Source organism: Rana temporaria, chromosome 7 (genome assembly GCF_905171775.1).
Source record: "Rana temporaria chromosome 7, aRanTem1.1, whole genome shotgun sequence".
Lineage (NCBI taxonomy): Eukaryota > Metazoa > Chordata > Amphibia > Anura > Ranidae > Rana > Rana temporaria.
In genome coordinates this window covers 30,640,936-30,664,381 of record NC_053495.1, presented here as the reverse complement: position 1 = coordinate 30,664,381, position 23,446 = coordinate 30,640,936, and the positions used below count along the sequence as shown (strand labels likewise).

General features: G+C 43.9%; 2 protein-coding genes across 3 annotated transcripts in view; one reads left to right on the top strand and one right to left on the bottom strand.

Moving 5' to 3' along the window:
- ATXN7 (ataxin 7) overlaps positions 1 to 1,125 on the bottom strand; it is a 150,462-nt gene extending 149,337 nt beyond the window's left edge. For both annotated transcript variants that reach the window (XM_040359171.1, XM_040359174.1), the window contains exon 1: positions 1,037 to 1,125. The gene's annotated coding sequence lies outside the window, so the exon portion shown is untranslated. The remainder of the gene's footprint in view (positions 1 to 1,036) is intronic.
- Positions 1,062 to 21,482, top strand: THOC7 (THO complex 7). Its single transcript, XM_040359175.1, has 8 exons — positions 1,062 to 1,142; positions 6,720 to 6,837; positions 10,906 to 11,033; positions 12,393 to 12,479; positions 13,144 to 13,201; positions 16,110 to 16,176; positions 17,986 to 18,055; positions 21,161 to 21,482. Exons 1-8 carry the CDS (start codon positions 1,124 to 1,126, stop codon positions 21,217 to 21,219), a joined length of 606 nt encoding a protein of 201 aa, XP_040215109.1. The 5' UTR covers positions 1,062 to 1,123; the 3' UTR covers positions 21,220 to 21,482.
- The last annotated feature ends 1,964 nt before the right edge of the window (positions 21,483 to 23,446 follow it).

Genomic DNA, 23,446 nt, shown 5'->3' with positions numbered 1-23,446 from the left:
TATACTATATGTATAAACATTGCCATGGCAGGTCCCTGCGCCCCTCCAGCACTGGAGGAACTACTTCTACCAGATATACTGTATGTGTAAACTTTGCCATGGTGGGCCCTGCGCCCCTCCAGCACTGGAACACTTTGCCATGGTGGGCCCTGCGCCCCTCCAGCACTGGAACTACTAGTACCAGATATCTACAGCACTGGAGGAACTACTAGTATCAGATATACTATATGTGTATGTCTAAACATTGAAATGGGGGGCCCTGCACTGAAATAACTACTACTACTAGATATACTGTATGTGTAAACATTGCCATTGGGGGGGGGGGGGTGGGGTCCCTCCAGCACTGAAATAACTACTACTACCAGATATACTGTATGTGTAAACATTGCCATGGGGGGCCCTGCGCCCCTCCAGCACTGGAGGAACTACTTCTACCAGATATACTGTGTGTGTGTGTGTAAACTTTGCCATGGTGGGCCCTGCGCCCCTCCAGCACTGGAACTACTAGTACCAGATATCTACAGCACTGGAGGAACTACTAGTATCAGATATACTATATGTGTATGTCTAAACATTGCCATGGGGGGCCCTGCACCCCTCCAGCACTGAAATAACTACTACTACCAGATATACTATGTGTGTAAACATTGCCATGGGGGGCCCTGCACCCCTCCAGCACTGAAATAACTACTACTACCAGATATACTATGTGTGTAAACATTGCCATGGGGGGCCCTGCATCCCTCCAGCACTGGAGGAACCCCCAGTAGCAGATATATAGATATGTATGGATGGTATATAGCAGAATATGTATAGACATGACCCCCTCCAGCAGTCAGGGCACTACTACTCCCAGCGTGCACACACTCCTCCAGCCCGTGTACTCAGATGACCCCAGCTGACTGAGCCGCCTGCGGCCCTCCCGTACTACAAGTCCCAGCAGGCCCCTCATTGCCCCCGCTGTGTATAGACCCCCGTAGGCATACCTCGAGGCGGCGTGTCCTGGCCCCCCTCCCCCCGCCGGTGTTCCCCTCACCTATAGAGAGCCCGGCCCGGTGTGCGCGGCCTCCATACTTGTTCCCGGCTGCTGCATTGTGGGAGTCTGACCTCACTACCCGCCGACATGGGAGCCGTCACCGACGGTAAGTCCAGGCCCTGCTCCTCCCCGTAGCGGCCCCCCCCGCCCAGGAGACCACACAGCGGTCACCGCACAGGCCTCATAGCAGCCCCGGGCTGGAGTTAGCGCTGGGCGGGATCGGAACGCTGAGTCCGGCGCGGCCTAGACTCTACACCCCGGCTATGGGGAAGAAGGGAGCCCGGGAATACAGGCCACAGTGTTCCCCCGTCTCCATATTATTATGCGTGTGAACTTCTAGTGTAAGAAAAGCCGGATATGTGTGTCCGGGCTCCTCTCCACCATGGGAAGGGGGACTAGAATGGCGGGAGAGGGGAGCAGGCCGTGTGTCCTCCATGGACTCAGTGCTGATAACATGATGTTCAGAAACTGGTTAGAAGACCATTGAGGCCTAGTGGAGCCGGGGTGTCTATTATTCATTATGAGGACTGGGGTGTGCAAACAGATACAACTTTTACTTTAGTTTTGGGTGAAGAGGGAATCTGTGTCCCCACTGGGAAGATTCACAGTCTCTGTGCCCTGGTGACTACAGCCTCAAACAGAAGCCCTCGCCACCACTCTGAAAAGCAATCTCTGTTGGGAGGCGATATATGGCCTCTTTTAACCCTGAAAAGGCCAAACCAGTGCGCCGCAACCTCATGCATTTTTGAAGTTGCAGGGCGGTTGTGGCGCAGCCTCATTCACTTGAATGGGGGGCAATCGGAGGCGGTACTACCCGCTAAACACAACGCTCACACTGCCGCAACTTGAGTATGACTTGATGTGACTTTGAAGCGACTTTCAGGGAATGCCTGGGTAATCTTCCTGTAATGTCGGATCCAAAACACATCAATATAGATGAGGATCTGACTTGGAGGCGACTTGCATTAACCACTTCCCGCCCCGGCCTATAGCAGAAGGATGGCCGAGGTTCTATCAGATTTGCGAACCCATCTGATCAGTGAATGGAAGTGACGCTCCATCAGCTAAGCATGCGTTCTACGGGTTCGCTAATTTGACAGAACAGCGGCATCGGACATCTTGCTACGGCTTGAATTTCTAAATAATTTTAGCAATATAGTGAACGTATATAAATAAATATAGTATATTGACATCTGTGATGCTGTTTGGATGTTTACTTTTGAAAGGCTAAAGGTTTAGCGCTGAGCAGTGCGGGGTGTACCAATATGGCCTCTGCCACCTTCTTACAGTGCGGGGTGTACCAGTATGGCCTCTGCCACCTTCTTACAGTGCGGGGTGTACCAGTATGGCCTCTGCCACCTTCTTACAGTGCGGGGTGTACCAGTATGGCCTCTGCCACCTTCTTACAGTGCGGGGTGTACCAATATGACCTCTGCCACCTTCTTACAGTGCGGGGTGTACCAATATGGCCTCTGCCACCTTCTTACAGTGCGGGGTGTACCAATATGGCCTCTGCCACCTTCTTACAGTGCGGGGTGTACCAATATGGCCTCTGCCACCTTCTTACAGTGTGGGGTGTACCAATATGGCCTCTGCCACCATCTTACTGCTGGCATCCAGCTTCTTTTAAAATGTACCATCCAAACAGCATCACAGATGTCAACATGCTATTTTTATTAATATACGCTCACTTTATTGCTAAAATTACTCTGAGATTCAAGACGTAGCTGGGTGTAGTAAGATGTCCTCTGCCGCCGCCTTCTGACTGTAGATGTTCTGTCAGATTAGCAAACCTGGTAGCGGTGGAATGCATGCGCAGCTGACGGAACCTCACTTCCATTCGCTAATCTGATAGAACACCGGGTGGGGCTTTCCTTCAAAACAGGCCACTCATGCACGCCCATGCGGCTACACAGCGCAGCGATCGATGGTGCGGTGCGTCCATCGGACACACCACATAGCTGATCAATGTTAAGGCTGGGTTCACACTGGTACGACACGACAGTCGTACTACTTTGGATCTGACTTTGCACTGCGACTTGAAGTCAGAGACGCGTCCGACTTCAATGAACGGGGGTCCGACTTGGATCCCCGCCAATACCAGGCACTGTGTTTGGTATGAATCTGAAGGCCTCATTCACACTTGGCGGACTCCGTCGCTACGGAGTCCGTCGGCTCAGCAAGAGATCAGTCCGCAGATCTCCGCTGAGCCGACGGATGACAAGCTTCTCTCTGCTCACTGAGCGGGGCGGAGCTTGTCGGGCACCGCTGTGTCTTATGGAGCGATCTGATGAAAACGGACAGTCCGTTTTCATCAGATCTTACCCGATCCGCATTGACGGATGGGGACGTGGCCCCCATACGTCTGTTTTCAGTGGATCGGATCGGGTCGGATATCAGCGGACATGTCTCCGCTGACATCCGACGCTCCATAGGAATGCATGGAGCGGCCGTTCAGGTCCGTGACAGACGGACCCGAACGGCCGTAGTGTGAATGAGGCCTAAGGGGGAACTCTTGGAGTTCCCCCTCAAGATCATCAGAGCACAAGTCGCATGCCAAAATCGGAGCATGCAACACAGCGTTCCGACTTTGATCCGAATTCAATGATATTCAATGGGCTGAAGTAGGATCAAAGTCGGACCAAAGTAGTACAGGGAGCATTTTCAAAGTCGGACCGACTTGTGTCAGACCAGTTAAGACGACTCTCATAGGGAAACATTGCAATTGTCATTCAAAATGTGCCAGCGCTGAAAATTGGCCTGGGCAGGAAGGGGGGTGAAGGTGTTGGGTATTGAAGTGGCTAAAGTCTATGGGCAGAAGTCGGATAGCAGTCGCCTTGAAGTAGTACAGGAACCTTTTGTAAAGTTGGAGCGACTTCAGTAGTGCTAATTAAGACAGCTCTCATTGACTAGCATAGGATTTCACATGTCATGCGACTTGGGGTCTCACAAGTCGGATTTCAAGTCGCAACAATGTGAAACGAGCTTTAGGCCTCATGCACACTGGGGCTTTTCTAAACGCTGGCAGAAGAAAAGCAACTTAAAAAATGCACCTAGGCCACTGGACTCGGAAGTGTCAGATCACGTACTAGACATGTGATCTGGAGCAGAGCGGCTGCCCTGACGCAGTGTATAGGCGGTCGTTAACTGGTTACAGTAATGCAGTGACATATCACAAAAAGGGGCCTGGTCGTGAAGGAGGGTTAATCGTCTGGTGCTGAAGTGGTTAATGAGCATAATTTACACCAGGGCTTGATAAAATTGCTTTGAATCCAGGAGCCAGCTAAAAAAAGTTAGAGGCCAGTTTTGTTCTTCATATGAATGGGCTGAAATTGCATTGGATCGCACAAAAAAGGAGTGCATGTAATACTTTTCAAAATCGCACTGCACCAAATCGCATGATACTGTGGCACCATGTGATCCGGTGCAGGCAATCTGCGATTGGGGTGTTAGTATATTTCTAATTAGACATGCATATCGGCCGCTAAAAATTATCGTTTACCGGTAGAAAAAAACGGTGCCACGGAAAATAAGAAAGCTGCCAGTCGGAGGGATTCATCAAAACCAGGAGCAGACTAAAGTTGGAGAGGCTTTGAAAATGAAAACTGGAAGCTGATTGGTTGCCAAGCACAGCTGCTTAAGTTTTGATAACATTTCCCCTTCCACAATGTGTTTTATTTCATTGCAGCTTGATTGTATCACAGATTTATTTACAGTACAGGATGAATGAAGCAGAGCACAGGCAGGGGAAGTCAGTGTGATGACAGCAGCATCAAGTCTGTACATTGTTGCCAATCTTCAGTTACAATGTCTACAGATTGTTACTGCTCAGCACATCCTCCACCTGCAGAGAGCACAATACAAAGTAGCAATCATTCCATAGGAGGAGCAGACTCCAAAGGACACTGAGATTACATCCCCAGTACAGGAGCCCTGCTGTGTAATCCGAGGACCAACCTCACCTCCTTGGATCAGCTTTGTAGTCCCCTCCACCCCCAGTGAGCTCACCTCCACAACCCCTATACAGGGTGGGCCATTTATATGGATACACCTTAATAAAATGGGAATGGTTGGTGATATTAACTTCCTGTTTGTGGCACATTAGTATATGTAAGGGGGGAAACTTTTCAAGATGGGTGGTGACCATGGTGGCCATTTTGAATCCAACTTTTGTTTTCAGTGTATCCATATAAATGGCCCACCCTGTACACTGAACAGCCACTGCCTGAGCACGGTCCACTGCCTACAATAGGGGACCGTCTCCCCCTTGTATTCCACCTCCCCCTTCTCGGTCTACTGCCGTCCACATCTCCATCCTCTTTCTCTGCCGTGTATTGGCCACCCTGAAGACCTCCACATTACTACACCCAGCCTCAACTTGCTCTTAGGAGTCCCCCCTTCACAGCTCCCTCTCTCCTCTCTTAGGCTGGGTTCACACTACTACACTACTTTCATCCTACTTTGCTCTGCTACATTGGTCCTACATTTATCCTACATCGGTCCTACATCCATCCTACTTTCATGAACAGGATACTACTTTGGTCTGACTTCAATGATATTCAATGGGCCTGAAGTAGGATCAATGTAGGACCAAAAGTAGTACAGGGAGCATTTTCAAAGTCGGACCGACTTGTGTAGGACGCTACAAGACGCTCTCATAGGGAAACATTGAACACAGAGCAAAGTAGGATGAAAGTAGTGTAGTAGTGTGAACCCAGCCTTATCCATGCGTGGTAAGGGGGAACTGTCACAGCTGGCTCTAGGCTACGTGAGAGAGACACTCTCAGAGCCCTGCAGACAGCAGATCTGCTGGGAAGCCAGTGGGGGCTCATGGGGGGTGGGGTACTCCAGGAGCGTGATCACGAGTGAATGGGCTGAGAAAAGCCCAGGCGCCAGGATGAAGTTTCTAGTCGCCATGGCGACTTGGATTTGTTGAGCCCTTATTTACATGCATGTGCACATTAATTTAATCTAGTGACTAGAATAAATGAATATTTTAGGCAATAGAATGACTTTAAACTCCTACATTTTAAATGCCATATGCTCTATAATTGGGCATAAACACATGTAAATAGGTAAGATGAAAGGCATTTTTTCTGGCAGCATATTTGGAGCATACCTATAATACATAAGGCCTAAGTTCACCCTTTCTGAAAAAAATGAAAAGGCACCGTACACCCTCCCCACCCCTTGGTCCCCGCTGTACTTCTCTCTATGGGCGATGAGCTGTCAGTACCCTGGTCCAGCAGTCTGGGAATTTGAAATCCCAGCTCTTCTCTGTGCAGCACTTCCAGGATCGATCAGAGCAATTCTGATTCATCAGCACCAATACAGAAAATTCCTCTGATCCTTCCTGAAAGCCCTGCATAAAGAAGGCAAAGAAGAGATTGGATTTCAAATCCTCAGGCTGCTATCCAGCGGCTAGGTGTGGTCGCCAGACGCTAGCCCCATTCACTATAATGAGCGGCCGGTGGCTGCAGCTGGCTGTGCAGACAGCAGTGAAAAGCTGCGGCTGCCGGTGGACACACCTAGTGAGCCAAAGCAGGAATCCGAAGATATCTGACTCTACTATTCGCACCGGACAAATCGCTGGTGTGAATGTAGCCTAATACAAGATTAAATATTTTGCTTTTGATATTTACTCCTGACAAACATAACATTTTATAAATGTATCTTTGTATAGATGAAGTTATTCGTAAACGTCTTTTAATTGATGGGGATGGCGCTGGTGATGACCGAAGAATCAACCTGTTGGTGAAAAGTTTTATAAAATGGTGTAACTCTGGATCTCAGGAGGATGGGTAAGGATGTAAAACATATTAATGAAAGCCTTTCCAATATATGATTTGGAATTTAAGATCGCTTCAGTTTCTAGGTAGTTATTATAAAAGTGATTTTATATAATACTTCCTTTTGAGTAGCAAACAAAAAACATAACCTCTAGGCCTTATAACAAACTGGCATAGGAGAAAAAATATTATCTCTCTTATAGCTGCGCGATTAATCGTTAATAAATCGTGATCCATGATTTATGTAACAAGTGCAGGGCCGTTCTCTGCTCAGAGCTGTAAAAAAAAAAAAAAATCGTCTGCTGTTCTGTCAAAACAGCCAACTCGTCCCACGTCCCTTCCGGTGACTCTCCAGCATCAGTAATTGGACATTTAGACGAGTTGGCTGTTTTGACACAACACTGGCAGCGTATACACTCTGGTATGCGACGAGTTGGCTTTTTTAATAGAACAGCGGTTAAGGAGGAAAAAAGTTGTTGTGGCTATTTGTGCAGTTGTTTTTCAAAATAAATCCAGAATCGTGCAGCTCTAATCTCACTGAAAGACTGTAGAAACGATGTACTGCCTTAAGCCCTAAGGGATCTTTAGACAGGCCCAAAAAAAATAAACCCCCAAATTGTAACAAAATAGCCAGAAGGGTGCTGTACACATAAAGCAGCACTGCCTGTCAAATTTACCTATTGATTTCAGTGGTCCCAAAATGTAAAATTGTCATTCAGCTATTAAAAATAATATTAAAAAAACAGTAGCAGCTCCTGAAAGCCTGCTGGCCACTGCTATACTGCCGTCTGAAAAGCAATCCTTCGTGGGTTGCTTTTATAGTAAAAAAGTAGTACCTAAAGTCTCAAAAAGAAGCCCTAAAGCGGGAGTTCACCCGAAAAAAAAATTTTAAGATTAGATTCATGCTTATTTTGTCTAGGGTAATCGGCTAGTTTTTTTTAAATCTAAGCAGTACTTACCGTTTTAGAGAGCGATCTTCTCCGCCGCTTCCAGGTATGGTCTTCGGGACTGGGCGTTCCTTCTTGATTGACAGTCTTCCGACGGTCGCATCTATCGCGTCACGAGTAGCCGAAAGAAGCCTAACGTCGGTGCGGCTCTATACGGCGCCTGCGCACCGACGTTCGGCTACTTTCCGAAAATCGTGACGCGATGGATGCGACCGTCGGAAGACTGTCAATCAAGAAGGAACGCCCAGTCCCCCAGCCCATACCCGGAAGCGGCGGAGAAGATGTATCTCTAAAACGGTAAGTACTGCTTCGATTTAAAAAAAAATACCCGATTCCCCTAGACAAAATGAGCATGAATCTAATCTTAAAAATTTTCATTTCCGGGTGAACCTCCACTTTAAAGAGATTTCTAGGTTTCCTGGTGCTTTAAAAAGTTTGTGCTAGCTTGGTCCAAACAAGTTATTTGCAGAGTGGTTAGGCTACTGCCTAGTTTGTAATATGCTGTAGTAGCTTATTCTACTACAGTAAGAGGCACTGTGTTCCTGCAGCAGTACCAGACACGTTCCCTACATTCAGGGTGAGTCAGTCGTCCCATATCTCCGCTTTTTAGGAGAAGCATTATATATTTCTTCAGTGAATATGAGGCTTCCTCTGACTGACTGAAGTGGAGAGGTGGGTGAATTACATCAGAATCTCCACCTCGGCCAATCAGAGGAAATCTTGTATTCTTTGAAAAAAGGCTTCTCCTTAATAGAAGAAATCCGGTACGGCTGACTTTCTCAGTATCTAGCAGTGGAGGGGAAGTCTCTGGTACTGCCTCCGGAACATGGTGGTTTACTTATTATGGAAAATGGAAAAAATTTGCGCTGCCCTCAAATTCTAAGTTAAATTGAATGTGCTGAATGTACTGGGGTGTGAGAAGGTGACCAGTTGATAACGGATTAAGTTGCACCTGAAATAAATGAATAAATACGTGAACTAGGTGCTGCAATTGAATTGGCCTGATGTCCAGAATGGATATCAACACAAAAACACATGTGAAATGACACTAATCATGTGCAAATAAAACCAAAAAACATAAATAAAGTTCATATAATGTAAATCTGTGAATAAAAAATTCCAAAAACTTGATGAATCCACCAGACAACCACGGAATTATTGTGTAAATGCGACAACAGGTATGTTAAATAGATGGCGTGATATCAGAACAAACATATCCAGGGAGCTATTAGTAAGACAATGGCTGCTTACCAGATGCAGAAGATATTGCGCTCTGAACCAGGCCGATCTGCCTATGGCCAATCTATCCGCGGTGCTTATTATAACACAATCTAATACAGTGTATTACAGCCTAAGCAGCAGCCACTAAATTTTGGTATGCAAATCATTTTTAAGATCCAAGCAGGCCCACACAAATTATTTAAAGTGCCAGGAAACCTGGAATTCTCCTTAGTGATCGTGTGTAATGTAGAGCAATGCGATGTGGGTATCTGAGTGTTCTAGATGCTGAAGCCAGAGCTGTTGGTTGAAGGAAAGTCTAGTCCTTCCAGCTGTCGGCAGCCAGGTTTGGTGCATTGTTGACTGTACTGAGGAGGATTTGAAATGGTTTGAGGGGCATTCTCTGCATTAGGATAAAAAAAATAACTTCTGCATGCAGCTCCCTCCCAGCCCTTATACTTGGCTGAGCCTGATCTTGATCCAGCATTGTGCAGGAGAGCAGAGGTTCTCTGAGCCTTCCACCACCTCATTAGCTTAGAGACCGCAGCGGGAGCCATTGGTTCCTGCTGCTGTCAGTCGGAGCCAATGAGGGGAAAGTGGGGGGCAGGGCTGAGCCACACCATACAGGAGTGTCCCCATAGCAAGCAGCTTGCAATGCAGGCACTCTGCTGGGGGAAGGAGCCAGTAATGTTGACGGGGGACCTGAGAAGAGAAGGATAGGGGCTACTCTGTACAAAACGATTACACAGAGCAGATAAGTACATAATGTATGTTATTCTAATAAATAATCAAGCATTTACAATCACTTTGGTAATGCTTGGGCCCCATTCACATTACAGTGAGACATGTTACATTCACCCCCCCCCCCCCCCATCTATCCCAATATGGAAAGCTTGGCTCTGTGATGCACTAATAATATTTGATATACACATGCCCACTTCTATTGCTTTGCTTGGAGTCTCTTCCCGAAGCGAGGAAAAAATTCAAAACAGGCAGAGTGCTAAAATAACATAGTCTAAAAAAAGGTACATGCGGGCGGTATGGCAATGGCAAAAGCCAATCTTTTTGTGCCAAGTTCATTTAAAATGAGTGTTTCTCAAAGGATGGTGTGTACACCACAAATGTACTCTGATAGACAGCAGGACTGAGCATTGAAGGGTAACTCCAATTTTGGCATTTTTGGTGAGCTACTCCCAAAGGGACAGCATGTCTAAGGCTGGGTTCACACTAATGCAAATTGGATGTGTGTGTCCCCGCATCCAATTCGCATGACAGGAGAGTGTGACCGGCTCTCAATGGAGCCAGTTTACACATCTCCCTGGCGGCCGCGCCCCGCACTGGAAAAGGGTCCTGTGCGTCTTTGGCTCAGTTTCAGGTGTGGATTCAACAGAAATTTGGACCTCATTCGCACCTAAATCGTTGTACAGGGACGCACCGGACCCCCTCCTGTGAGCCACAGCAAGTGTGAACCCAGCCGTAAGGGTTGCAGACCCTGCCGCATTTTTCATTAGAACCCTGCAAGTGCAGCAGCTGATTTATAAGATCACTCCCATTCTCATTCAGTGTGCACATGGACATAGACAAACAAGCAGCTATTTCTTCAGAATAACAAAAGATAGGAATTGCAGCAAAGTTTGTTAAAATCCCAACAATGTACATAGATCGTCCCAGAGGGGAATGTTTTATTCCTAGCAAAAGTGGAGTTACTCTTTAAAAAACAAAGTCCATAGAAGAAGACGCTTGGTCCACAGTTCTATTGCACATATTTACTTCTGGTAGTGAATTTCAGGTACTGCTTAGACTTAGCAGAGGTTGTGGTTGTACATCGTTGACCAAAGACTGTAAACACTGACCAAACCACTTCTACTGTATATAACATTTCACTTTCTAACTACATGTTTTCTGAATGTTCCAGGTACACCCAGTACCAGCGGATGCTTAGCAGTTTATCTCAGTGTTCATTCTCTATGGGAAAAACTCTCCTTGTACATGACATGAACCTGCGAGAAATGGAGAACTATGAGACGATCTACAGTGACATTGGTAAAGACCAATAATTTAAAATTCTATATCCATTATGTACTTGTTCTGTACTTTAAAGTTTGGTCCTAACTGAGCAGTATATAGGCTCTTTATGTGCTGCTTTACCTTTTTATTGAGACTTTCAGCTGCCAAACTTGTTTGCTTTCAGTGGGTTTCTGCAGTAAACAGGTTTAGCAGACCAAGCGGTGGAAGTGTCAGAGCTGCTTAGTAGTGCCACTTCAACAGCTGATGGTCAGGTGTAGGTTCCAAACATGGCAGGGGAGGGGGTGCATGCTGGTGTACTGTTTTCTGTCTGAAAGTGTAGGGGCCTATTGCACTCATATATATTTTAATGCCTATCACCGCAATGCACAAACCACAGTGATTTACAGTGCCATACATTTTACGTGGGTAGTGGTGCACACTTTATTTCATTTTCTTTTTTCATTTTTTACAGGTTGTTGTTGTGTGCTAAGGTATGCTGCTAGGTCGAAAATCGATCGCTGCATCCAAAATATGATGAATACAACGTTTGGCTGTACTTCTGTGGATAACAGGAGTGCAGTTCGTTCTGCCCTCCTGTGACACGCTTTCAGCAGACAGCAGGCTGAGGCCCACTGACATCACATAGCTGGTCCAGGCTAGAGAAAGATTGCGGCCATCTGGTTGGGATTCACCCTCATGCCTGGCCTGGCACCCAGACCATGCTTCCTCCACAGCCCAGCGTGAGCGAGGGGGGGTCAGAGAAGACAGCAGTGGCTCACCAGCTCTCTGCTTAGGGAGCCCTGAGAACCAAGCAATCGGCGGGGTTTGATCACTTGGTTCTGACTGTTGGAGCTGGCAGGGGACAGATGCAAGTCTTAGCGCTGTGCAGGAGGAGAGAATTTCTCAAGTAAATTTTTTTTTTTTTTAATGCATGAGGGTGAAAAAACGTTTGTGCTGCAGCTCCCCCCAGCCCCCTTCTTTTTCTAACCTGCCTGTTTCAGCAATATACACGACTCCCAACACTGTCTCCCTCTTTATTAGGCAGCTTGATGGCAGTCAAGTGTTAATGGCTGCAGCTTTCTATGCCCCCATGGAAAGCTGCTTTCCCGCCAAAGAGGAGAGGGGCTTGGAGCACCAGAAGAGGAGGATCGGGGCTGCTCTGTGCAAAACTATTACACAGAGCAGGTCAGTACGACTTGTTTTTTTTATTTTAATATTTTTTTTTACGTTTACAACCACTTTAAGGTAAAAAAAAATGTTTAGAAGAGCTTTAATGTGTATGTGGGACCTAAGCAAGGCTTAGGTGGCTGCTTTGTTCTAAATCAGGGGTTAGGGGACGGGGGGTTGTCAGATAAATAACAATAACAGAATGACCTGCTGCTTTTTCTTTTCTAGAGAGCAGTATTGCAGCAGCACATGAGAAAATAGCTGAATGCAAGAAACAGATTTTACAGGCCAAGCGGATCCGAAAGAATCGCCAAGGTATGACATTTCTTTTTACTGCATGTCAAACTTTATAGATCACAAGAGAAGAATGTGTGACCGGGTGTTATGGAGAATAAGGTCACAGTATACGGTACGGCTTTAAACTGCTAAAAAAATTGTGTTTTAATCTAACGTTTCTACAAGATAATGGTGATGATCATGGGGGTGTAAATTCTTACTCATTTGTTAAATAACATGCTTTGTATGAAAGAACCTTTGAGGGCATGTTATGTTTTGAAGGAAACAATTGGAAGAACTTTTGAGGGAATAGGAAAAGAGAGATTTTTGCAGATTATTATCCATTGCTGACTGGATAGAGACCAAAGCGATGACCACATCAGTGTGGCAATGCCACTTCATTGTCCAATCAGCTGGCTTGGGACTGGTCTGTGACCATGCGGAATGTAGCCAACTGGAGAAAAGTGAGGTCACTGACCTGGCTATGCAGTGTGAGAATGATACATGAAGCACAAGATTGAGTGGATAAAACTATAAATTCTAAGGCAGATAGAGTCGTTACATATTTCAACAGTTTATTAGGTTGTTTGCTTGGTGTTCAGCTTTAGCAGTAAAAAAAAGTTTCAGTCTCTTCAAAGTTAAGATGGTGATATTAGATTATAGATTTTTAAAATGTTCGTTTTTTTTTTTTATCGTCCCCCAGAGTATGATGCGCTAGCCAAAGTGATACAGAATCATCCAGATCGCCATGAGACATTAAAGTATGTATTTCCTAGCTGTCTTGCACTATTTTAGAAGATCATTTTGTGAATGCATGCTGAGAGCTCATGTAGTTGGGCATTTTGGTTTTATTGAGATGAGTTTATATTGCAGTCAAGAGAAGTTAAATACAATCTATTGCGACGTTTGGCTTTTAAGGCCCCTTCCACACGGGGATGGATCCGCTTTTTGCGTTCCGCCATCTCAGCGGGAGATCTCTCTGCTGATTTCCGCTGAGCCAGCGGATGACAGGTCCCTCTCTGCTCACTGAGCGGGGAGGGGCTTGTCAAGCACCGCTGTCTCCTATGGAGATATCGGCCGAAAACGGACAGCATGTCCGTTTTCATCAGCTTTCACCTGATTCGCCATGGATGGATGACGACGTATCTGATTTTATCGGATCGGGTTGGATGTCAGCGGGCATGTCACCGCTGACATCCGACGCTCCATAGAGAAGTATGGAGCGGCCGTTCAGGCCGACAAAACTGACAGGCGGACCTGAACGGTCCGATCGTGTGAAAGGGGCCTTAAAGCTTATTATTCAGCTTTTAGTAAACTATAAATAGTTTGTTTAGACCCAGCTGGTCCAAACTAAATATTTACTTTACAAATTATTTGCGCTAGAAGCAGTGTATACACTGTAGCATATACAGTATATACAACGCCATGGGAACTGCCCATCCCACTCGTGGAACAAAATTGAGCACTTCTAAACAGGGCTGTGGAGTCGGTAGATAAATGTTCCGACTCCTTAGTTTTATGTACTTCCGACTCCGACTACGACTCCCCGACTCCGACTCCTCTGTATTAATATGCGAATGTATTTTATACATTCCTTGAGGGAAAGAAACGCAACCTACCACAGGACTACTGGCTGGGAAGCCAACAGTCTACTGTATTGCACAGTTTAAGCAAAAGACAAACACAATGAAAACAAAGTTTTTTAAAAAAAAAAATATTAATCAATCAAGTGGCTGGATAGTAGCAGCAGGCATAAACATCAGAAACAGGATCTTTACCAGTTCAAAAATACAAACCACATTATTTGGTTGTTTTAGAACAAAAACAAAGCTTATCTATAATGAACCAAAAACAAAAATCTGTAAAACCTAGAAATGGTTTATATTAATCTTGAAATGTAGTTATAGGCTTAGCAAATCAATTCAATGTAGAGTTCTAAGGAAGAGAATTGCCTCTGCCAGATCCTCTTTCATAGAGGCTCTTAAGTCAGACTTTATTATTTTTAGGGCTGAAAATAATCTTTCGACACTGACTTGGGTGGGTGGCATTGCAGTAACTATTCTGGCCACATCACTAACGATCTCTGGATAAACAAGGATGGCTTCTTCAACAGTAAGTTTTGATGAGCGATCATACTTTTCAACTTCTTTTAGTGCTTTATAAAACTCCTGTTGGAATTTTTTTATTTGGACACTTACTGGTTCTCTAACATGCGTTCCCTGTAAAAGCAGAACACAACACTATGGAAAGTATAAGTATTGCAGCTCCTAATTGTGCGTTGCGTGCCATATAGTGAAGCACATGAAAAGCATGCTTCTTCACGGTCACTTAACGTGTTCGTTTTGCGGTTACATGAGGCACTGCATGCATTGGTCTTTATTCTTACAGTAGAGAAGTCATTAATTGTAACTTTTTTTTTTTTATTCCAATCTAAATTTAGTAGGAGTCGGAGTTGGTGCTTGGTTTGCCGAATCCGACTCCGACTCCAGGTACCCAAAATTTCCCCCGACTCCTCGACTCCGACTCCACAGCCCTGCTTCTAAACCACTCACAGGGAGCTTTGTATTTTCTGAATGAATTGAAAACCTTCTCTGTTTGGCTGAGGCAAAGTGGAGAGCGAATGACATCCCAATCTCTGCCTCAGCCATCAGAAGAAGATTTCTATTCATGCACAAAATGCAGAAATGACTGTGGGTGGATGAGCAGCACTCAGACGAACTCAATTTTGTTCTGGGATTGGGACCGGAATATCCTATCGTGCTACCGAAACACAGCGCTGTATACGAATGCTACATACAGAGGTGGATTTACTAAACGCAAATAGATTGTGCAGTTGCACTTATTCTTCCCAGAGTTTTTAGTTAATGTGGTGAAGCTTTTCTTTGTAAAGAATATCCAATCATGTGCAAGGATTTTTTTTTTTTTAAAGGTGTTTTTGCTTGCACATGGTTGGATGATGTAAATCAGCAGAGCTTTACCCGATTCACTAAGCTCTGGGGAAAATTTGTGCAACTGTGCTTGCAGAGTGAAACTTCACTTGCAAAGTGCACTGTCTATTTGCCTTTAGTAAATCCACCCCATTATGTATACAGCGCTCCCAGCAGGCGCATGTATTGGGGAAGTAAATCATTAATTTGGACCAACTGCTAGAGATCACCTTTTAAACATGTGTTTTTAGTACTACGTTTTCAAGGCAAAAGGCTTAACTTCACAACATTGACTGTCTACATGAAGCCCTTACAAAAGAAGGTTGTATTCTAAGGATCACTTTGTCAAAAAACAATTCATAATTACTGATGACAGCAAATAGGATTAATCACCTTTTTAACTTTTTAACATTTATTGAAGATTCCTGGTGATACACTTCTGTACAGAAGCACCGTCCACCTGCCACATCCATTATAATGGGCCATACTGTCCAAGTTCGATTTTCTAAAATATTTTAAGTGATGGAAAGTGAAAAAACAGAAAGCTTATACTTCAGTATGAGAAGTGAGACTCTGGTTTGAAGTTATTGCATTGCACTAAGTACCTTAGTTTGTAGTGATATATAAAATAGGTTACTGCACTGGCAAAATTCTATGTAAGGCTGTATGATTTATTATGTAGATTTTAGACTGTCTGATTTGTCTGATTTTGGTCTTATTTGTGCTGTGTGTAATATTTCAGGCAACTAGAAGCATTGGACAAGGAGCTGAAGCAGCTGTCTCACACCAAGGAGAATGTTGAAGACAAGGTGAGAATGATTTTCTAGAGAGTAGACTGTTATATCCGATCTTATTTCTGGGACAGTAAATGTAAAAAAAACCCTGCCTAGAACATGTGAAGCAGATAGGTACTTTATATCTGCAATTGTTTTTAATGTAAATTGCTTAAGGAGGATCTTCAGCCTGTAAACAAGAAATTTTAAAGTCAGCAGCTACAAATACTGTAATTTGTAAACCTGTGTCAGTTTTACCCCCGCCTACCTCCAATCCGGTCAAAAAAATGGAAGGGGATCCGTTCCCCCTCCGATTGGCCGGATCCGATTGGAGGGCAGTCGGTTATAAATGCCCAGAGAGCAGAGCGGGTTGTGTCCGTGTCTGATCAGCATAAGCAGAACAGACCTGTTATCTGCCCACTCTGCTCAGCTCAACAAGAAATCTGCAGACAAATGGATCTGGCCTGTGTAAAAAAATGGACCTGGCCTGTGTAAAAAGGGACCTTAAATAGTTTGTTTGGACCAGCTTAGCCTAAACAAACTATTAACTGCTCTAACGGGTGTGCTTGCTCAGCACAGTGTATTAACTGTATGTAATTGCAGCTACATACAATATAAATCTCTGTGTTCTGACAGTGAGACAGGGACTTCCCATCTCACACCAGAAACAAAATAGAGTCGGGCTGAGCGCCGTTCAGTCATTCATGGGAAGCTTTGTATTTGATGAATGCAAAGCTTCTAATTGACTGAGGCAGAGATTGTGATGTCATCTGCCCACCTCTCTGCCTTAGCCAATTAGAGGAAGCTTTGTATTCATTCACAAATACAGAGCTTTCTGTGAATGGCTAAGCAGCATTCAGCTCAACTCTATTTTGTTCCTGGAGTGGGATGGGAAGTTCCTGTCTTATTGCTGGAACACCGAGCTGTATGTTGTGTGTGTGTGTGTGTGTGTGTGTGTGTGTGTGTGTGTGTGTGTGTGTGTGTGTGTGTGTGTGTGGCGCTAAGGCTACATACACCTAATAATACAGCGGGCCCAGCAAGTGCACCTGTTAGTGCAGTAATAGTTTATTTGGACCAGCTTATCCCAAATTAACTTTTTAAAGGGACATTAAATGTGGAGATCAGCTTGACATTAAATTCATGTATCTGGGCAGCAGCTTGGAGTAGTGAAGTTTTGGGTCAGTAGATATACAACTTATACCCAAATATATTGTTCAGCTGTACATACTGTAAGAATGCATACAGCCTTATGCAATAAGATGGCTAAAGATCAGTAATTTAACTTCTCATGCCCTGTACACACGATCGGTTCATCTGATGAAAACGGACCGATGGATTTTTTCATCAGATATCCGATGAAGCTGACTTTCAGACTTTCATCAGTCTTGCCTACACACCATCGGTTAAAAATCCGATCGTGTCCAACACGGTGACGTAAAACACTACGACGTGCTGAGAAAAATGAAGTTCAATGCTTCCGAGCATGCGTCGACTTGATTCTGAGCATGCGTGGATTTTTGACCAATGGATTTCCCCACAGACGATCGTTTTTTTTCTATCGTTTTTTTAACCATCAGAAAATTTTTAAAACTGTTTTTTTTTTTTTTCCACCGATGGGGGCCCACACACAATCGGTCCGTTTTCATCAGATAAACCGATCGTGTGTACAGGGCATTACTCTTCTGTTGCTTATCTTTTGCATATAACCCTCTGTTATATACAGTAATAACCAGACATCACAAAACGCAGGCACATTTAGAATAAAATGATAATCGTCTGTTTTTATATGTAGGATTCCATAATAGTGTTTGAAAATTAATTAATCAATATGTCTTTTACCTTTAGCTGGAGTTAAGACGAAAACAGTTCCACGTCCTCCTCAGCACCATTCATGAGCTCCAGCAAACCCTAGAAAGTAAGTTCTGTTGTCCGATATTCATCCTTTGAAATTGTCAGGGATGGAAATGGATGAGCTTTGTTTGTAAGGTAAAGAGCAGCCACAGAGTGTGTTGTACCATACCAACCAATCATCTGATCAGTCTAGAGTAAACGAAAGGTGGCCAAACATGTATTAATATTGATCATCATTCAGTGTGATAAAAATGTTGAAATTGAATTGGAATCATAAACCACAGATTCGCGAATTGATCAATGTAGTCAGGTTTTGATACTGACCTGTGGTCTGCTGTGGCTAAATTTGATCGGCCGTTTCTGATCAATTGAATGAATATCTGCATGTGAGTCAAGCAACAGATGGATTAAATGATTGTTTTTAATTGCTTCTAATTGTGTTTTACAATCACTACCATATGTGTTTCATCGTTCGATGCTTTAATCAAAGACAAATAGCTAGTCTGTAATCAATCAAACCTAGATCAATCACAAATGGGTACATTTATGGCCACCTTAATATTTGGCTGTTGGGGGCAACTGTATTGTGCTTTTGTAGTAAGCCTACTCTATATGTATGGACCGTATGTAGGTCCTCCCTGTAGCTCTAAAAAGCTTTGTTACACAGAAAGCTTAAATGCTGCAACTTATCATGGCAGTGAAGGGAACCTTGTCATAATACAAATCATGGGTCTTCAAACTACGGCCCTCCAGTTGTTCAGGAACTACAATTCCCATCATGCCTAGTCATGTCTGTGAATGTCAGTGTGTTACAATGCCTCATGGGATGTGTAGTTCTACAACAGCTGGAGGGCCGTAGTTTGAGGATCCCTGAAAAACACTTGGGTTGCAACTGCTGAACCCCTTTCAAAAATGTTACTTTCCTTATTGCTGTGCCGATCCTCCGCCATTGATATTGTGAGAGCTACATGGATGATTTTAATTGCTTGCTACAGAGAGATTTAATAGATTTAACCAGTTGCTGGGCATTAACCTCATTAGACTAGAGCTACATTGTAACTTATGGCCCCTTTCACACAGGCTGTCTGATCAGGTCCGCCTGACAGTTTTTCAGCGGACCTGATTGGATCCTGCATTGTCCTCTGTGGATGTCAGCAGACACATAAAGACATCCGATCCCATCCTGTCTGCCAAAAACAGATAGATGGTAGTCCTATTTGCCATCCATCTGGCGGACCAGATCGGATGGAAATGGAAAGGTGGTCAATTTTCCATCTGATTGCCCCATAGAGGAGAGCAGGACTGTGTGCATGTTGGCTCTGCATAGCAGAGCAGACACAGACCTGTCATCCACAGGATCAGTGGAGAGATCCCCTGTTGAGCAAGTGGATTCCGCTCAGCGGAGGCGCCCGTGTGAAAGGGGCCTGTATTAGCTCAGTTAAGCTACTAAAATCACTGGTGATTCGTTTTTAGGAGTAGCAGTTGGAGCAAATGTCTCATTAAAGAGTAAGCTACATTATTGTACAATGCTCCAGTCATATGTGATGATTGATCTCTTACAAGATGCTTCTGTAAAACCACTTGTGAGTGAGAATACATGTCACTTTTTTTAAATTCTACAAACTGCCCTTTGCTGAAAGAAAACCCCGGAGGAGGTCCCCAGAGGAGGTGCGTGAGAAGGTCCCAGTAATTTAATACACTCAGGCTTTTGGGAATAAGGCTGGGTTCACACTGGTGCAATGCCAGACATCCCATGTGATTCACAGCACATGTGATCTCTGTGCAGTACAAATTTCGCCATACAGTTTGTATGGCTGAAATCGCATCTCATGCGGACCAAAATGGTACTGGAATCGAATTGCATGGGTGATCAGACCCATGTGATCTGATTACATCCGATTCCACAGTTGGTACTGCGTTCTGTGAACCGATTTAGGGGTGACATTTAACTTTATATTGACATCCCCCAGCAGAGAGCAGTGTGAACTACCTGCGAGTCGATGTGATGCATGTGGTGGTTTCTGCATCGCACCACTGTGAACCAAGCCTAAAGAAAACTCTGATCTCTTGAAGCATTTATTTACCGAAAAATTCTTCCTGCAAAGAAAATATTTATTACTCACCTCTGCATGCTGTGTTTTCTGCTGACACTTACATTATTACAAGACAACCATAGTGACGTATTGGCCAGTGGAGGGAACCCAGGGTACTGTGAAGAATCCGGCATCTGACACTCGTAAAGATGTTTAAGCCAGTAAACTTCTTCAGAGGTGGAGATCAGAAGGACATGTTTTTTGTTTGCAACATGTCACTTTAATCACTTTCCTCTTAAAGATGGAGATTTCTCACATGGTCTGGTCCTGCCCCCTGCCTTGGAGGTTATTGGTCGGGAGTGGCTGACGCCCTTGACCAAATTACCGCTCTGGACCTGGGAGCTAGCCCTAAATCAATGCTGCTGAATGTCTTCGGCCCTGGGGTGCGGGGTAAATACACAAAATTATTCCTCGGGTATGCTACTTTTTATGCCCGTAGGGAGATATTCCTCCACTGGAAGAGTGCTGCACCTCCCACGGTGTCCTCATGGTGCTCGGTATTGAACTCGGTGCTGCCACTGTACAAGATCACCTTTGCTAATCGAAACTGTCCTACTAAATTTGATAAGATATGGTCGGGGTGGATAGATGCCTGGGGCACAGAGTTTACTGGTGACAATGATGGAAATGGCCCTCTGTTATGATTTCCTAGAAGCTATATGCTGTATGTTCAAGGTGTGTTTGACTGCTCGGATGAGGTCCTTCCCCCCCCCCTTTCCCTCCCCCCTTCTCCTCACCCCCCTGTTATACACTCCTCCGGCTCCCCCCCCCCCCCCTCCGGAACCTCCTTTAAGTAACCTTGCTGTGATTTCTTGTTCCCAAATTGGTATCTCATTGTATGGGTGTATGCTAGCCTGTCACCGCCTCTCTTCTGTTCATACCAGCAACACATCTAACTGGTGAAATTCTGAGTAATGCTTTCTCTGTGACTAACTGTGCTTATGCATCGCTTGTATTGTAAAAATTTGAATAAACATTTTTCTTGTGAAAAAAAAAAAGATGGAGATTTCAGACTAGATGACAAAAAAGAGCAGATGAACATATGGGATACTTATATATTTTTTTATATTTTCTAGATGATGAGAAACTGGCTGAACAATCTCAAGATGCGCAGATGGACACTGGAACTCAGTAGATGTACACCTTGTTGTGTGCCATGTTAGTTTTGCTCCATGTTTTCTGTATGCTTTTTAGCATTCTGGATTTCATGTTGTAGCTACTTAAAGCTCAACTACAACCAAAACTTTTTTTTAAGCTTTGGACAGAGCTTGAAGGGCTATAGCCTTTTATCATTATAGCCTTTTATCATGTTTTATCTGTAAGTGTACTAGTTTAATAAATGAGACCAACTTTCCTCTGACTACCTACATTAAACACATCATAGCTATGTGCTTGAAATGTTCTGTCTCCAGTATAGATTCTTATGGGAAATATTTGTTTTTGAATTCTTCTTTTTTTTTTTTTTACCTTCCAATAAAATGGAGTATGTAAGATTTCTATTTTCTGGTCATTAACTTCCGTGTGTGTGTGTGTGTGTGTGTGTATATGTATGTATGTGTGTGTGTATGTATATGTGTGTGTGTGTATATATATATATATATATATATATATATATATATACACACACACACAGTGGGGATCGAAAGTGTGGGCACCCCAGGTAAAAATTTGTATTAATATGCATAACGAAGCCAAGGAAAGATGGAAAAATCTCCAAAAGGCATCAAATTACAGATTGGACATTCTTATATGTCAAAACAAGTTAGATTTTATTTCCATCATTTACACTTTCAAAATGACAGAAAACTAAAAAATGGCATCTGCAAAAGTTTGGGCACCCTGCAGAGGTAATATCTTGTATTGCCCCCTTTGGCAAGTATCACAACTTGTAAACGCTTTTTGTAGCCAGCCAAGAGTCTTTCAATTCTTGATTGAGGTATCTTTGCCCATTCTTCCTTACAAAAGTCTTCCAGTTCTTTGAGATTTCTGGGCTGTCTGTCACACACTGCTCTTTTAAGGTCTATCCATAGATTTTCAATTATGTTGAGGTCAGGAGATTGTGAAGGCCATGGCAAAACCTTCAGTTTACGCCTCTTGATGTAATCCCCCGTGGATTTTGAGGTGTGTTTAGGATCATTATCCATTTGTAGAAGCCATCCTATCTTTAACTTCAGCTTTTTCACAGATGGCATCAAGTTACCATCCAAAATTTTTGGCATTTTGTTTATTACATGACCTGGGATTACCTATCTGTTTTTCTGTGACATCTCTACTACTGCTGGATTTGCTGACATCCATACATAAAGCGCTTTTGACCCTCTATAACCAAAGGGTGGTGAGGTGAGAGGCCATTTAATGTGGTGGTGGATTTGTGTTAAGCACGTGTGAAGCTATTTACACAGTCATCTGTCTGTACATTGGCACTCACTGGAGGTGTACTGCGATTTTATGGACATTTCATTCATTTATTATTTTATTTGAGCGCTGCACCATCTGTATTTGTTTCTCCATAGGGATTTTGTGATTATTGACCCTGGTGTTCAGCTGCTATATAAGGGTTCATTTGTCATTTTGGTGCCCAAACTTTCTATCCCCACTGTATGCTTTATAAATCTGTTAGTTTTTCTGTATGTTATTTGTGTCCTGCAGCTTTTTATTTGTTTTATTTTTTTGTTTGTTTTATTAAAGTAAAATAATGAGGCTAATCTGAGGGCTTTTTTGGGCAAAGAACAAATCTGGGATAGTTACAGGAGCACGGCTACCCCTTAAGAGCCATTAATAGTCCATTGTACCCTTTTTTAAACATCAACATTTATCTTAAAGTGGTTGTAAAGGTGGTGTTGGTTATTTATATATATATATATATATATATATATATATATATATATATATATATATATAAAAAGGTTATACCTGCTCTGTGCAAGGGTTTTGCATAGAGCAGCCAAGATCCTCCTCTCCTGGGATGCCCCACCAGTGTTCCTGGCTCCTCCTCTTCATCTGGAGCTCCCAGGGAAAGCCGCTTTCCCTGGGGGCACTTATGTGGGCTCACTCCAGAGTCCCGCTACTGCGTCCATTGACAGACAGCTGTACCCAGTCCAGTGCTCATGTGTTACTGTATTTGATTGACCATAGCGGGAGCCAATAAATCTGTCCAATGGCAAAAAAACAGCGACCGGAGCCGTTGGGCTTGTGCACATCGCTAAATGGAACATAAAGTGTAGCGCTAAATATAGGTGAATATGAGATTGGATATGTTGATAAATAACCAATCATATAAAACTGTACATGTGAAACATGATGAAAATATCCACAAACATAAACTGAAAAAAAGTCTACTGAATAGATCCTCAAAACCAGTT

Bases quoted from the DNA above. Each gene is read 5' to 3' on its own strand.
- THOC7 (XM_040359175.1), top strand. The intron at 12,480-13,143 runs GTATGACATTTC...ATCGTCCCCCAG, and splicing joins GATCCGAAAGAATCGCCAAG to AGTATGATGCGCTAGCCAAA. The intron at 16,177-17,985 runs GTGAGAATGATT...TTTTACCTTTAG, and splicing joins AGGAGAATGTTGAAGACAAG to CTGGAGTTAAGACGAAAACA.